The sequence below is a fragment of the Bacillus rossius genome, chromosome 1 (assembly GCF_032445375.1).
Source record: "Bacillus rossius redtenbacheri isolate Brsri chromosome 1, Brsri_v3, whole genome shotgun sequence".
Lineage (NCBI taxonomy): Eukaryota > Metazoa > Arthropoda > Insecta > Phasmatodea > Bacillidae > Bacillus > Bacillus rossius.
The window spans coordinates 376598892-376615427 of NC_086330.1; the positions used below are offsets into that span (position 1 = coordinate 376598892).

The 16536-nt window shown below is 35.2% G+C and overlaps 1 protein-coding gene across 4 annotated transcripts in view; it reads right to left on the minus strand.

Moving 5' to 3' along the window:
- Window positions 1-647: 647 nt before the first annotated feature.
- LOC134528547 (mitogen-activated protein kinase kinase kinase 4) overlaps window positions 648-16536 on the minus strand; it is an 86469-nt gene continuing 70580 nt past the window's right edge. For 3 of the 4 annotated variants that reach the window (XM_063362269.1, XM_063362268.1, XM_063362271.1), the window contains 6 exons: window positions 16182-16350; window positions 12947-13069; window positions 11363-11469; window positions 8412-8591; window positions 7828-7907; window positions 648-7136 (listed from right to left, as the gene is read on the minus strand). In XM_063362269.1, coding sequence (XP_063218339.1) covers window positions 7848-7907; window positions 8412-8591; window positions 11363-11469; window positions 12947-13069; window positions 16182-16350 — 639 coding nt within the window. In that variant the 3' untranslated portion in view covers window positions 648-7136; window positions 7828-7847. The remainder of the gene's footprint in view (window positions 7137-7827; window positions 7908-8411; window positions 8592-11362; window positions 11470-12946; window positions 13070-16181; window positions 16351-16536) is intronic. The other variant, XM_063362270.1, reaches the window with a different exon arrangement.

A 16536-nucleotide genomic window follows, 5' to 3' on the forward strand; every position in this document is an offset into this window, starting at 1 on the left:
GGTTCGAGAAGGGCACCACAAGTATACAAGCAGCGACGCCGGTCTCTGCGGGAGTTCCGGGAGTGAAGGGAAGTGCGACATCGGCGAGGAGGGTGAGAGACCCCCCCCCCCCCCACCTTGAGAGAAGAGTGATGCGGAGTGACGGGATCGAGAGAGTGCGACTGAGTGGCGCGAGAATGTGTGTGGACAGGCGCGAGGAGCTTATATTACCAGAGTTGCAGCCTAGACACCAGGGACTGCCAATATATACATTTCAAAAATTAGTTTTTACTTGTATATTTAAAGATATATAATGTTGTCACCGCCGACTTTTCTTAAGATTAAGATACGACCAAGGTAGCTATATGATATTTTAGGTGGAAAAACATACTGCCTGAAAATTTTGAAGAAACGAACCTAAACATTAAATTATCAATTATAAAAAAATAATTACAAAAGTTAAAGTTTGTGAACGAAGCAACCTGCGTGCTTACAATATCTACAATTGGAAATTTATTTGAAAGTTCTATAATAAAAACTGACTGAATCAAGTGCATTTAAGTTTTAACATGTAAATCCTTATCCCAACATTCGGCTGGTGCGGGCGTCAGAGAAGGATGATTGGATATGAAAGGAGGATACACAAAAGAAAAAAAAAACAGACAAAGTAACAAAATATTATTTAATAACATCCAATTTAAATACACAAAAATATTCAGGTTACATTAAATAATATTCACCCCTACAATTCACTAGGTACATTGCTCAACCACATTTTAAAAATTTTAACAATTTATCCTACACTATTTAACAAGAATGTTTGCAAATGTATGTACTGGCCTTCTCCAAAATGGCTCTAACGATTTTGATTAAAAGTACAGAACACATGTTTTCAGGGATGAGAAATCTTTTAGCTGGTTCCCAAAAGAAGGGGGGGATTTGTAATGTACATTTTTAATATTAAAACATCTACACTAAACAGTACACAAATATTATACCAACAAAAATATATGTTTATATCTTGGTGACAGGCATATCATGGAAGAACAAAATAATACGGAAGTCTGGGTACAATGTGTTTCACCTTAACCCTACAACACACCTCTACTTCTGACCACACTGTCTGGATGTATCCATGTACCTATCTATGGTGTAACATTGTTTACTGTGATTGAGTTGTCATGAAGATATTTGACATGGATAAAGTTGTATAATGCAACAAAATGAACATCAGTCTGCAAATCATTGTAATTGAACTGAAAAACTTTTTAAACTGCTCTAAAACAGATTTAAAATTGAGGCAAACAAACAGTTTTTAGTAAAATCATGTTTAGTGTGTTTGAAGATGTTACATTTTTCAGTCAAAATTGTAGTATTAAATTTTTGATTTTAAATGAAACTGTACATATTTCTATGAACACAGTGACTTAAATTAATTCTTATGAACAAAGCTCAGTCATATAGATTTTTTCTATAAAACTATTAACTCTTTATAAATGCAATACTAAAAATGAGAAACAGACACATTAGCACATCATAAGACAGTCAAATGCAGAAATAAAACACACAAAATGCTACGATACTTCACCCCTAAGACATTTATGGAATGCACAATATATAGAAAATGGTATAATATGGGATATAAAAAAACACATATGTACTATTTTTATCATTATAATGTATGATAAACAGAACATTCTAAATTGATGTCCATATGCATGGGGTATTTTGATGCAAGTCTCAAAACAAAAGGATGTGTGTCCAAATAAAATTAATAATATGTCTACTGATTAAATGCACATTTACATAAATAATAGAATTACTGGATAACAACAATATAATTATTTAAAAATATAACAAGCAGAATGAAAACTATAGCATTTGGGCATTTGAAATAAAATAAAACAAATATTTTCTACCTATCTAACCATGCTACATTATGACATAAAACTCTTGTTAGTATTTATATTTGCTTAACATGTAGCACCAAGCTACTTCTGAATTTTACATGGTTACATCACTTACAGAGAAATTTGAACTGCTCTCGATTTTGCTATGGCTTTAAAATGGTGAAATGCTGAGACTGTTTGAAGTCTCACTACGATATTAAACAAAGACACATATTATAAATTTAAAACAAAAAAAATAAATTAAATGACTATTCCTTAAAAGCAAATATCTTTTCATAAAAATTTACATTCACTTTTTATTCTGATTATGTGATTATAGTGATGATTTGAGGCATTTCTCCCATGAACTACAAACACTATCAAAACATGCTAAATTGATACAGAAAACACCATACTACGAAGCCTGAAGCTACCCTAGTTATGCGAGGATGTTAACTATTATATTAACATATTTCAAAAAATTAAATTCAAAATTTACCCTTTTAACCAAACTTAACAATTCTTATAGTATTTTATTTTTTCACGGTTCTGATGAATCCCATGTAAGACAACGAATCGGGAATAACATGATTGTAAAACAGAAACATAAAATACTTAAGAAGTTATTGTAATTTATATTTCTACACTAGAAAATTATTAACAGACTACTTACAATAGAATGCACACTCTCAGACTACTGGGTATATTAATTTCCGTAGGTTAAAATACTATTCAAGTGAATATAAAACATTTTTTGAGAGAGACAATGCAACATTATACTTAAATGGATTATTGTAGCAGTAATAGCAGTAGTCTGAGCTTTGAAAAGAATATTTAAGTACATAATTATGCGACCTTGGTCCTCTCTCAGTATATGAAAGAGCACCAACAGGATGTGAAATGTCACGACAAAGAAATAACTGATCGGATGACAGTCGAAGGCTAGGTTGAAGAATTCCAAGGATTAGGAAAAAGACTGATGAAGTTTCAGAGGCTGAAACCACAAAACTGCAAGAAAGCACCATGGCCCCTTACAGGAGAATTAATCCCGGGAATACTTCATGTTTACAACTTTCTCCTGCAGTTTTTTTTGAAACTTTTACTCAAATAATTGGCATGATAGAGCATTATAATATATTGCAAGTTGACATCATTTATCATCATTTTAGTTCAGTATTAATTACCAGGCTGAAGCATGTAACCACCTACAGGATATTGCTAATTATGAATGTTGTTTTCAACTAATTTCCACAGCTGAATCTTGTGGTTAGCCAGGCCATGAATATGGAGTAATATAAACTGTGTTGCAGTCTCCCGCTAATATTTTTTAAACCTGTAACAATACAGATTAATCCTCCTTAATAATCAAAATTGATATAAAATGGCTATAACAATTTTGATTAAATGTAACGAATATATGTTTTCAGGGCCAAGAAGTCGATCTAGCCAAGGTCCTAACTTAAGAAAACATTGTTTAAAATACATTTTAACATTAAAATATGTACTTCATGCAAAGTAAACAGTTATTATAATACCAAAGAATTTATAGATAATTATAACTTTAATTGTGATTGTGTGTAATATTTTTCTGACAAAATTTTGTAGTTGTTAAATAACTTAACATAAACCATTATCTATTATCCTAGCTAATAACCCGTGGCTATGCTCATGCCAATTACAGGATACTGTGCCATTCAAGCAAACACCCTCCGATACACTTCCTCTGCCCTGAAACATTTATTTGTATTTCCTACCACGCCTTTCACAAAACATCAGTTTAACACCTTATGCATCTTTTTTCTTTCATTCTTTCTGCAATGTTTTGCACCAGACTAGTTCATTACACATTGAAGTCATATACTCAACATGCACACAGTACAAAAAAAAAAAAAAAACCCTGTTACACATCTTAACTACTACTCAAAACTGATTACGTACTATGAATAATAATCTTCACAATTAATTCACATAAGTCATATTCTCCATATTAATCAGACTTTTAAATAGACATAATGCTGATACTGAAAACATACATCAGTGTTGAAACTTAAGTACAGCAGATGAAAATATGTTTGGAATTTAAAATAAGACTGTTTTTACAAAAAATTATTACATATGACCTACAAAACCAGCAAGTACATCAACACAAAAAAAATTGATACTCACAAAAAGAAAAATTATTATTCTTTGCTGCTTTCTTGTGCATTCTATTGCATCAAAGCTGCCAAAAAAAGTGAAAAATTTTGTACATTTTTCTGAATTTAGTTAAAAAAAAAATTATCATGTACACACTTTTCTTTTGTGGTATGTAGTTTAATTTGTTTCAACTTGCAAAAAAAGTATTTAATTTTTTTTTATTCTAGTGTACATAAATATCATTTGTTTTTTATGATCTTTGATTAAAAATCTTTCCCAAGCCACAAGAAATCAAAAGTACATAGCACGGATGATGTCGTAGAAACTAGAACTAATCGTGGAAGAGGAAGAATGCAAGACAATATGAAAATAGCAAACGTTCTATGGGATCTCGCTTACAATTCTAGGCCTTAAAAAGAAAACAAATTCCTGGAGCTAAAAATTCTGAGGGAGAAAATGATCTTCGAGTGGCTTCTTTAGTTCCAAGCCAGTAACCACCCACTGGACAGATATTTATTAAAAGAGTAAGAAGTGAGCCAGCACAAGAGACAAGTCTTAACTCCGGTGTTCAAGTGTCTGGCTTCAGCCAATTGGTGGTTTATAATTTAAAAAAAATTTTTAATGAGAGGTAGTCTTTCAGTACTGGCCAGAGATGTGTAAAAATCTAACCTCGGTAACGAGCAGATTCATGTGTTCTCATGTTGCAACTTAACTTATATTAAGAAACTCTGACATAAATTTTCCACACAATTGTTTAAAACTGAGCCGGGAGCCAGGAGAGGGGGCCATGGGACAACTGCCTTTCCCCTTCCCCACCCTCCCGAGTAGCTTCCTTCCCCTCCGCACACGCGTACGAGCTGTCGAGTAGGTTACGTGTTGGGGTCAGTTTCGTAAATTGTCCTCCTTCGACGAGCTCTGCGTTTGACAAGACATAGGTGTTAAGGTGGTGCCTCCCATTTCAGGTCATGATTTTATATTTATATTATCGCTGATTAACTTTTAGACTTTTCCAATTGTTTAACTTGCACAAAATGAAAAATATATACAGCGCATACTTTTCGCATGATTAGCTGCGAAAGTTACAATTTTAACGTTTTTGGGTTGTACAAATAAGGAGAATGTAATTTATTGCAGAACTGAAGCTTTTTAGGTTTAACTGCAATGCCACTGCCTACTTCAAGAAATGGTTTGAATTTCTTTTAGAAAATATTAATTAATTTTACATGGCATTTTAAAATTTTCAAATTTGTTACGATTTTGACAGCCAAGAAACATGAAATGAGTTTATATATATATATATATATATATATATATATATATATATATATATATATATATATATATATGACATCTGACTTTTGAAATTATGTCATTGCATGTTTACATTGTCGTCAATATGGTAATGAAAAGCCAAGCACATTGATGAATTTTGTTTGAACATGCTTATAGTTTCAGTGACTTGAATTCTCTAAAATTCTGTTCACATTAAAAGTCACAAACAAATCAACTGTCTTTTTCTGGCTTTGTGTCCACACTTCTTTAAGCATACTTGATGTCTAACTACTTGCATCAGCTTTATTTTAAATAAGTAGCCTGGCACTGGGTCCCTTGGTCATGCCAAGAGTGATAAATTTACACAAATTGTGTTTTCAACTACATTTCTGAAAGCGAATCTCACACAGTTCCTGCAACCGCCGCAAGAATTCACTGCCAGAGCAGCTACTTCGAATATCGACTCACTCAATTTCAGACCAAAACTTTTAACTATAAATGAAACTGTTCTGTTAAAAGTGAAAAATAATTGAAAAAAATACTAAACCCCGGCTTTGGATGTGATTTTGACAAAGTATTTTATTGAAATACTGCCCATTTGTTAAAGTAATTTACACAGTTAATACTATAAAGTTTCTCTTCAATGTGAACTTTGGTTCACCCCTTCCGCCACAGATGGCAGCACCAATATTGTTACAAATTTTCATTCCCTGACTATCGTCGTATTCATCAAATTACTCTCAACAAATGCAACAGCAGAGCTAATAAGTTATATAAGAAATAGAAGTGGCTATCAATTAATAAAAATGTATCTATGAAAATTTTAAAAGCAGTGGAAAGTGTATACATGATGTGAAAATATAAAGATAATAGAAAAGTTAGAATAATTTGGCCCCTAGCTCTCTGAATTAATGAGATTTGATTCTACATACATACAATTTATTCAATGAACTGAAATCAAAATATCATCTCTCTAAATAATATTTAATCACAGAAAATAGTCACGATTAATATACTGACTTATACTGTTATGATGTCTAAAAATTACATAGTATGCATAAAATACGTACATATAAGCACAAACAGCCCCGAACACTACATTCATCCATATCAAAAAAATATAACAGATATTTGTCCAACAAAACTCTTTTCTCATTGTACCGTATTTAAATATCATCACACATAGTTGGCAGCACTATTAAAAATTTATAAATATTTAACAGTTTATGAATGATTTGTTTTTATCTTCAAATTAGTTAGTCATTAAAAATTTTTCATTACAAATTTTTAAATCTAAAACTATATATATATATATTGTTAAACTTCATGTACCAATATATACTACTGACTAGAAAACTGTGTGATGCACAGGATCACCTAAGGTAAAATACAATGTTAATTCAACTTAAAAGTGTTGACCACCGACACTATGGCTCCTTACAACTTACACCAGACATGACAGAACACCAAGACATATAAAACCATCACAGTTCTTAATAAAATTGTCAAAAAAAGTGATAATGAAGGCACTTTAAAAAAAGCCACTAAAATGAAATACATGATAACAAAAATGAATATGTGATCCTTCACGGTAAATACATTTCACATAAAATATTTACCGCCAACATTTTAGACTAAATATTGCTCATCGACTCTGTTCATAACGTACACTGACAGCAAGCAGCCTGGAAACACACGGAACATGCGACCAACACTCCAGGGAAGTAACAGAACTCCGTCAAGTAGCAGTCCACAGCCATGCAGAACACTCTCAGTAGCTTAACGCACGCGTTTTACACGCAAGCATTCCTTCAATCAAAACTGATGAATGCCTCGTGGATTGTATTCCAAACAGAAGTTCTGCAAACAGAAAATAAAATTACAGAACTGAGGTATTTTTTGAATTGATAAATAAAAATGAGAATTTAAAATATGTTATAAACTTATCAATAAATATAATTAAACGTTTCCCATAGTATATATTATTCATACAATAAAATATTTTTTGGCCATGGTTATGCAAACTTTACATCAGTTAGCAGAGAGACATTTCCTCCACGAAAATAGGAAACAACACTGCTCACACTGCAACTCCACAGTTGAGCTAACTTTCTGTTGCAAGCAACCATAATCATCTCTATTTCTTCGCTGAACCATCTCACACTCCTAGCCGACTACACACAACTCGCTCGCTCACTCACTTCTCTAGCTACGCCCTCTCTCTTATCGCGTCCTGGCTTTCCCCCACCCGCCCACACTAATCAATACCTGTGAACACTATCACCAGTCTTACCAACATCCCCCCCTTCCTTGTCCGGGGAGACTTTCACTCCACGTGCTTCATTAGCTCTGACGGACTAATTGACTGCACCCCTCTCATCTCTCACTAATCTCCCCCTCTTCAAGTTCCCAGCTCCTCTGGACCCAACATCTCCAAGAGCATTAGCATTACATAACAACAAAACAACACAACCCTTAATACTGCAGTACTGCTTTTTCTCAACAGAAACTTACTAAAAAATTATCATTGTACAATTTTAAAAAAACTTACCTCAATTAATTATATCATTTTCACACTTTATTTCTTTTATTACTAAAAAGTAAAAATACTCCAGAATCATCAGCGTCCACCTGCAACAAAAAAAGTGTGTGTCTATTTATAACCTATAAAGAAAACCAAATGTATTTAATAATAGTAACAAATACAACATCATACACATACACACAAATAAATATTAATTTATTATTTGCTTATGATTTGTCTTATGTATCGGCAAGAGACCAGTAGAGGTGAATGTTCACTGAAATGGTTACCTGTAAAACTTTAATGTGTTACCAACACAATGTTTATAAACAAAACAAACTATGATGTTCAAATATTTGAATGATGAAAGTCACCCATGTGCATAGTCATAGCATTTGTAACTGCACTGTAAGTCACTTATTTTATAAATAGTATTTATGCTATTGAAGCCTGAATAATGACCAAACAAATAATAAAGGATTACAGCTCAAGGTCTTGTCATATCAAGGTCATTAGAGTTGAACAAGGGTTGATTCAGGGCTACCCCGCAAGTAACAATATCCCAAAGACAAAGATACACGCACAACAACAGAAACAGAAGAGATGGTTACCCTGACAAAAGGATGCTGCAGCAACTCGCACGCAAAGGCTCGCTCTTTTGGGTCGTGTTGGAAGCACTGGCTCAGGAAGTTATGTCCTTCCTTGCTGAGGGTGTCGGGCACCGACGGAGTCTGGCCCATTCCGACTTTGAACATAATCTGGAAGTTCGAGTCGTACTCTGCCCAAGGTCGCTGGAAAAAAATAATTCTGCTGAACAAACACACATTTACAAAATGCCTATTATTATGTCAACAAACTAAAATCCATTAATAACACAGTCAAGTACCTATATTAAAAATTACCTGAACCCGGAAAAAAAAAGTAAATCTTAGTTTTGGCACAGTGTTACTGTTGACCTTGGTGAACAACAGATTAAAATACTCTTATCTTCCTCATGTTAGCATCCTTGTTTTTTTAAGGCCCTTAAATGTTTCATGGCCTACAATTTGCATTGTTTTACTAGTTCAATCCGATAAAGCTGATTGGTCTAAAATGAAAAAGGAAATGGTACGAAACATGCATGTACAGTCAAAATGAAAAATAATACTTCATATTCTAGAAAACAATCACATAAAATTATATTTTTTTGTTGAATACAGAAAACAATTGTGACAGTTTAGACCGTTACTACTTCCATTTAAATAAAAGAGTTTTAAATGAATTTTGAAATTTATCCTTCTTACGACGATAAAACTTACGTGTCCTTTACAATATAGCTGCTAACGAAAATACTAATTCACTTTCGCCGATCGTTACTTACAGTTCTGTTAATTCACAAAATAATGTCCCTAGCGACTCCGTCGCCTAGGTACGAAGATACACTGGAAATAAACTCCGCAGGGCCAGTGGACCACCCGGGCCTACGCCACACACATCTGGGGCCTATAAATGTTCGAAACTGGCATAATAAAACTGGTTAAACACTTAGGGGCACTGCCTCAGCACCCAGACGTGAAATTATCCGCCTTGATTCATATTTACTGTTATTCGTGAGCGCTGAACCCACACGTCCTTTTGGCACAGTACTTGAAAAACGACTGACGAAACAAAGCACTGTACAAGATCACACAGAACAGTAAAAACTGGTGACTTCCCTAGGAAACCTGCCTTCCTATTGGCTACGACGATTACTTTTACAATTAAAATCATGTGATTCTCCGGTCAGAGAGCTATCCCACGGATCTGGCAAACGTCCCTGTATCTCTCTAATAAGGGAAGTAATAAATTATTGTCCGTTATTTCTGCCCCTTGGCATCATGCTTCTCTCTATCTTTCTCTTAAACCACTGTTTTATGTTCTAAAAACATCACTAACACACTATGAAACACATACGAAAAATAATAATTACAAAAAGAACATTTAAATAAAATAAAATATTGAAATTCACACTTTCATAAATAGTATCTTAGCCACAAAGTCAAAAACAGTAAAAATAAAGTTAAAATTCTTTTCTAAATAAAATAATTAAATATCAAAATTAATTACACGAACATTCCAAATGATACAAATTAAACACAAAACTAGGTCCCCATGACATTGAAATTTTATTAACCAGCTGACAATCTGACTTACTGAGAAATGTCATGGCGTAAGAACACTCTGCAGTGGTTGCAAGAGTTTTGCAACGTTACAACATGGATCTCAAACTGTAACCAAAAACTTGAGACATGCACATAACTAGAACCATGTGTCACACAGAGCAACTAGGAATACAGTTGAAATATACATGAAACTATTTTGGGTCTAATTTTAATATTTAAAAATTGTGGTAATTGTAGTTATGGATTGTAAAAAAAATTTCAATTTGTGTGATTATTTGTATTCTAGAAATACGAAGTATCATTATTTTTAGTATGTGTGTTTCTTATCATCTCTTTCATTTAAGATCAATCTGAGCTTAATCGGATGTGTCACAGCATGAAAATGAGTAAAACTATGTCAATTGCATGGCCGTGAAAACTTTAAGGGCCTAAAAAAAAAAAGGATGTGAACATGAGAAAGTCATTTACAATTATTTGACGAACTTTATCTCTCTTGGGAAAGAACATTAGCTGATTTTCCCATTATAAGAATTACATACACAACACACCAGAAATTCTCAGCACAAAAGAAAAAAAGGTCCAAAAAATTGGTGCCGCTGAGTTGCGCATCTCTCTCTCGTCCTTCCTTTTCCCAACACAATACACACTATTCCCGAAACATTCTTATGTCAATCAACTTCAAACATAACGTTTTTTTTTTTTTTGGGTAAAAACCTAATACGACTGTGCTATAAAGGGTCCTCGCTGCTGTGTGCATTAAGGCATTGCTTCAAGTGGCAACATAACAAGGGTGGGTGGTTGTATTCCAGCCTCTCACAGGATTCATTATACGAGGAAGCACCTTGCTATGCCCTTACGAGGGCCCTCACCTTACGCCCCTCAGTCCGGTAGTTTTATAAATACAATTATAACCTTAACGTTCAATACCTTTGCAAGTAAAAAAAACTCTGCATGATATAAACAGAGTGGCTAGTAAAATGAAAAAGATGTCTTCAAATCAAACATACGGTATTACCTGCTCTTACGCTAACTGCCAGCCTGGTCGTAGGCTGGAAGCAGTAGAGGATGTCGTGATGATGCTTTTAAGCTTGAATAATAGTAAAAAAAATTCTCTAAGAAATTTATGGTGGGAAGAAAAATATTTATGTACAGAACAAATGTATTGCTTTTCATACATTAAAATTTAATGTTGAGTTTTATTTTTAACACACACCCATTCCTAATTCAGAACATAAAACTTCTTGTATCCACAAGAAAATTTTTTTTTGGTCAATTAAAACAAAATATAACATTTTTCTTTCTCGTACCTTTTTGATACAGTCAAACTTTACCAAATTTTGCTCAGGAAACCAGTAAAGGTTTTCTTGCTAAATACATTTTTCAAATATTTAAACATAGCAAGTTACACAATGCTTGTTTACCTTGCCTGAAGCCATCTCCACGACCACACAGCCGACGGACCACACGTCAGAGGCTCGTCCGTGCCCGTCCGTGGTCGTCTTCATGAACATCTCGGGCGCCATGTATGCTGCAACACGGGAGCAACGAGAAACTACAATCACGTCCGCTGCTGCACCTCCGTGAACGGCAGCACAAAAACCATCCCAAACAGAGCTGCTACTGGCATACCTACGTTTTCACTATTTTCACAACTAACAACTAAACTCACCCACTCCCAACGTATACATGGATCCAGTGTTTTCGGTTTGCCATGTTTTCCACTTTGATCTGGCTCAAGTAGTCCCCGCGACTTTATTAGTTTCTCCAGTTTATAAGAGAATTTCAATGGAATTAATGTGATGTTTTATTTATTCAGTGGGATGAGCTGATTATATTTTCAGGGTTATAGTTAACTAGTTTTTATACTTGTCTACTGTCTTTTTTTTAATCATTGTAAATGAAACATCTTAACACAAAAGTTATTTACAAGAATATTAATAATTTTCTTTTGATCATAGCTGGGACTATTAAAGAGCCAGTTGTGCTGCACAGGGTGTCCACAGTTAGTACTTTCCTACTAGATCTAGTACTTTTATAAGTTTTTCAGTTGTCTAGTATATTTACGCTCAGATCTAGTACTTTTTTCTTTCTTTAATATAATAACATTACAGCAACTCCAATATGTTTTATTGTTAAGCGTATTTATTTTTAAAAACTATGGAATGTACGTGTGTGTGTGTGGTGTGATATTTCAGTTAGAGCATTGCAATGTCATAATAACTTCCTAAATTGTTAAAACCATAACAAATTATAATTTAGTACTTTTTTTCTTCTTCAAATCTAGTACTTTTTTCTCGCCTAAGTTGATATGAAATATTTCATCCTTATGGACACCCTGCGCAGGGCCCCAGCCCGTCTTCAGTACTTTCCATGGCCAGCAGACGATCCCCACTCATTCCCCGAGCCCCTCGATCAGTGATACCGAGGTGTCCGAGTGCTTCGTTATGTAGTGCGTGTGACCAAGGTGTCAAAGGGCACAACGGCCTTGACGTCGCCCCAAGTGCTCCTCCCAGTCGCTCAGACCGTTGTTGCACACTGCCACCTCGTTGCCCCGATGGCACCACCAGTGAGGGGAATGTGGGCAGAGAGAATCTTGCAAGCCGGATTGTCGTGTAGCGCCAGTATCGCGCGGATCGCCAGCTGGAGGCAGCAGAGTCGAGAGACGCGCTCGAGGCGGACGCTCGCGGACGGACGCCTCGGCCGACGCGGGACACAACCACGGCGAGGAAACTTCTCAGGTTCGTCTTCTCGTTCCACGACGAGAACCTGCGGTACTCTCCGGGACAGTGACACGCCTGCGCTAGGCCACGAGGCTCCAACCCCCTCTACCACCCATCTGAGCAGCCGGGACTTGAACCACCACCGACAGGATCAGCCCCAGCGACGTCAACGGTACCAAAATGTTTTAAATCACAAATGAACTCACTAAAACTTCATTCACATGGTCATAACATCTGCACATAGTAAATCGTGCTGTTGAAACTCCAAGACATTAAAGGCATTACCTTGTGTTCCAATAAATCCTTGCAATTCTCCCATCATCGTGGTATGAGCCTTAATCTTGGCTGCACACCCGAAGTCGCCCAACTTCAAACAATTCCCCTCGTCGGTCAGGAAGATGTTGGCAGCTGTAAATTAAATAAAAAAAAATTGCAAGGTGAGCAGTGTGGATAATGGGAACAAATGAAGTATTCCCGAAACTCAGGATAAAAGTTGGGAAAGAGACCATTCCCTAACTTTGGGAAATAATTTTTCTCTTCGGGATAATACTTCAGGAAAACTTTTTTTATAGTAAAAATTTCTGCCAAACTAATTTTTATATTTTCTATATTTTATTATATTTTTATATTATAAACACATTATATTTTCGTCACAATCTATGCCATGTAACAAACCACAACTTTGCACATGTGTTGACCAGACAAAGCACAAATATATCCCAAAAACACACACATCTGTGAAACGTAATTCAACCATCTTTCATAAATGTGGTTAAAAATAAAAACTAAGACTAAATAAAAATATATTACTCAATATATTCAAACGTAATTTTAATCAAATATTTTTACTTTTGACGACATAAACATCTTTAAATATTGTTAAGTTACGTTTGAAAATGAACTTCACAAGAGCAGCAATGAACAATGTTGCCAAATGCATCAAATTCAAAAGACACAAAACTCTGTTTTTAGCAAAGAAACTGAAAGACGCCAACATGGTTTCAAATATTTAAGCCATAAATTTCTGTTTGTTTCAGAAACATCAGAGCGGTTATAAATTTGGTCAACATGTATGATCAAAAGTAAATTACGGGAAATGAGAAGGGAATAAGATATTTGTTTTTATTTCCATTATGTGTTACTTATCAACGAAAAAAAGTGGTTGTAGAAGTATGTTTCCACTTACACCTCTGTACGATTTTTTTTTTTTAGTTCAAATGAAACTAAAATATATAAATATCAACATTTTCTTGAATATGAGTATCTAATTTGAATAATAAGAATAGAGAAAGTCACATTTTAGATTCTATCAATAACTTGATTGCTTTCATGCAACTGCAATGGATGTTTTATGTTAATGAATGGTTATATACACTAAAACATAACTACACAAAAAATAATCATTCTGGTTTTATCACTTTTGTGCAGGATTTGAAAATAGTTTATTTGTTTTCAACTTCTCAGAAAATTTTATGTGCAAAATGTTTCTACTTCTGAACTTCATTCTTTTCACTGGGTTTGTTTAAACTGTTTTTGAATATATCGAAAAGAAATATTACTTTCTAACTGGGTATGTACGTATACATTTATATTGTACAGAAGTAACTCTCAATCTAAATGTGGAAACACACAAGGTTATAATACAAGAGCGTCTCCACATTTTAAATACTACAATTGAATATTCTTTATTTTTAAGTAAAGGTATTTCAAATATTTAATATGAATAATAAAGTAATTGTTTTAGTACAAGAGAAAGTCATAAGGTAATTAACAGAAGATAATTAAGAAATAACTTAGTGTGGTAATCACTCAAGATTATTTTTATTTCTCAAAATAATGTCCACAGATATATGTGCTCTCATTCCATCGTTTTATCATGTCCCAATACCAGCCACATTACGACAGGCTCCTATTTTGCTGTACAATCATTGAGCACCATCATTTTGAAACTGGATGATTCATGTGTGTGAATGCTACCTAGATAATACTTAACGAAAATCAACTAATAATATATTTGGAAAGTTTGTGCTACTACATTAAACATTAAGATAAATCATATCCATTTGTAACTTAATACATACTTCCTCTCATATTTTTAATTACTAATATAGTCATTATTAACTGGTATTTCGAATAATGAATATATGCAATATTAACTCGAATTTTAAATGTAAGTAATATTCCCTCATATTTGGATTTTTGAACATATGCAATGTTCTCCTGTGCTTGTAATTCTGAACACATGCAGTGTTCTCCTGTGCTTGTAATTCTGAACACATGCAATGTTCTCCTGTGTTTGTAATTCTGAACACATGCAATGTTCTCCTGTGTTTTTAATTGTGAACACACGCAGTGTTCTCCTGTGCTTGTAATTCTGAACACATGCAATGTTCTCTTGTGCTTGTAATTCTGAACACATGCAGTGTTCTCCTGTGCTTGTAATTCTGAACACATGCAGTGTTCTCCTTTGTTTGTAATTCTGAACACACGCAGTGTTCTCCTGTGTTTGTAATTCTGAACACATGCAGTGTTCTCCTGTGTTTGTAATTCTGAACACATGCAGTGTTCTCCTGTGTTGTAATTCTGAACACATGCAGTGTTCTCCTGTGTTTGTAATTGTGAACACACGCAGTGTTCTCCTGTGTTTGTAATTCTGAACACATGCAGTGTTCTCCTGTGTTGTAATTCTGAACACACACAGTGTTCTCCTTTGTTTGTAATTCTGAACACATGCAATGTTCTCCTGTGTTTGTAATTCTGAACACATGCAGTGTTCTCCTGTGCTTGTAATTCTGAACACACACAGTGTTCTCCTTTGTTTGTAATTCTGAACACATGCAATGTTCTCCTGTGTTTGTAATTCTGAACACATGCAATGTTCTCCTGTGTTTTTAATTGTGAACACATGCAGTGTTCTCCTGTGTTTGTAATTCTGAACACATGCAGTGTTCTCCTGTGTTGTAATTCTGAACACATGCAGTGTTCTCCTGTGTTTGTAATTCTGAACACATGCAGTGTTCTCCTGTGTTGTAATTCTGAACACATGCAGTGTTCTCCTGTGTTTGTAATTCTGAACACATGCAGTGTTCTCCTGTGCTTGTAATTCTGAACACACACAGTGTTCTCCTTTGTTTGTAATTCTGAACACATGCAATGTTCTCCTGTGTTTGTAATTCTGAACACATGCAATGTTCTCCTGTGTTTTTAATTGTGAACACATGCAGTGTTCTCCTGTGTTTGTAATTCTGAACACATGCAGTGTTCTCCTGTGTTGTAATTCTGAACACATGCAGTGTTCTCCTGTGTTTGTAATTCTGAACACATGCAGTGTTCTCCTGTGCTTGTAATTCTGAACACACACAGTGTTCTCCTTTGTTTGTAATTCTGAACACATGCAATGTTCTCCTGTGTTTGTAATTCTGAACACATGCAATGTTCTCCTGTGCTTGTAATTGTGAACACACGCAGTGTTCTCCTGTGCTTGTAATGCTGAACGGCCGGGATGGCGGGGACTACGCACGCTTGATGTCGCGGTGCACGACGCCGCACTGGTGCAGCGCCGACACGGCCAGCAACAGCTGCTGCGTGTAGCGCCGCACCAGCGCCTCGGGCAGCCCGCTCTCCGTGCCGGCCACCAGGCTCTCCAGCGTGCCCTGGGGGCAGAACTCCATGAAGATCAGCATCTCCTCCTGCAACAGCACGCACCGAGACCGTCCTACTACTTCTCAGGACAATCAGCCATTCCATTATTACTCCCGATTCACCTGGGAGGTGCTGCACACCACACCAAACCCTACCGTGATCTGCCTCTCAGAAGCAGAGCCTGTCCCTGTGCTGCCACTTCTTTCGCAGTCCTCGTATGCTGCATCAACCGC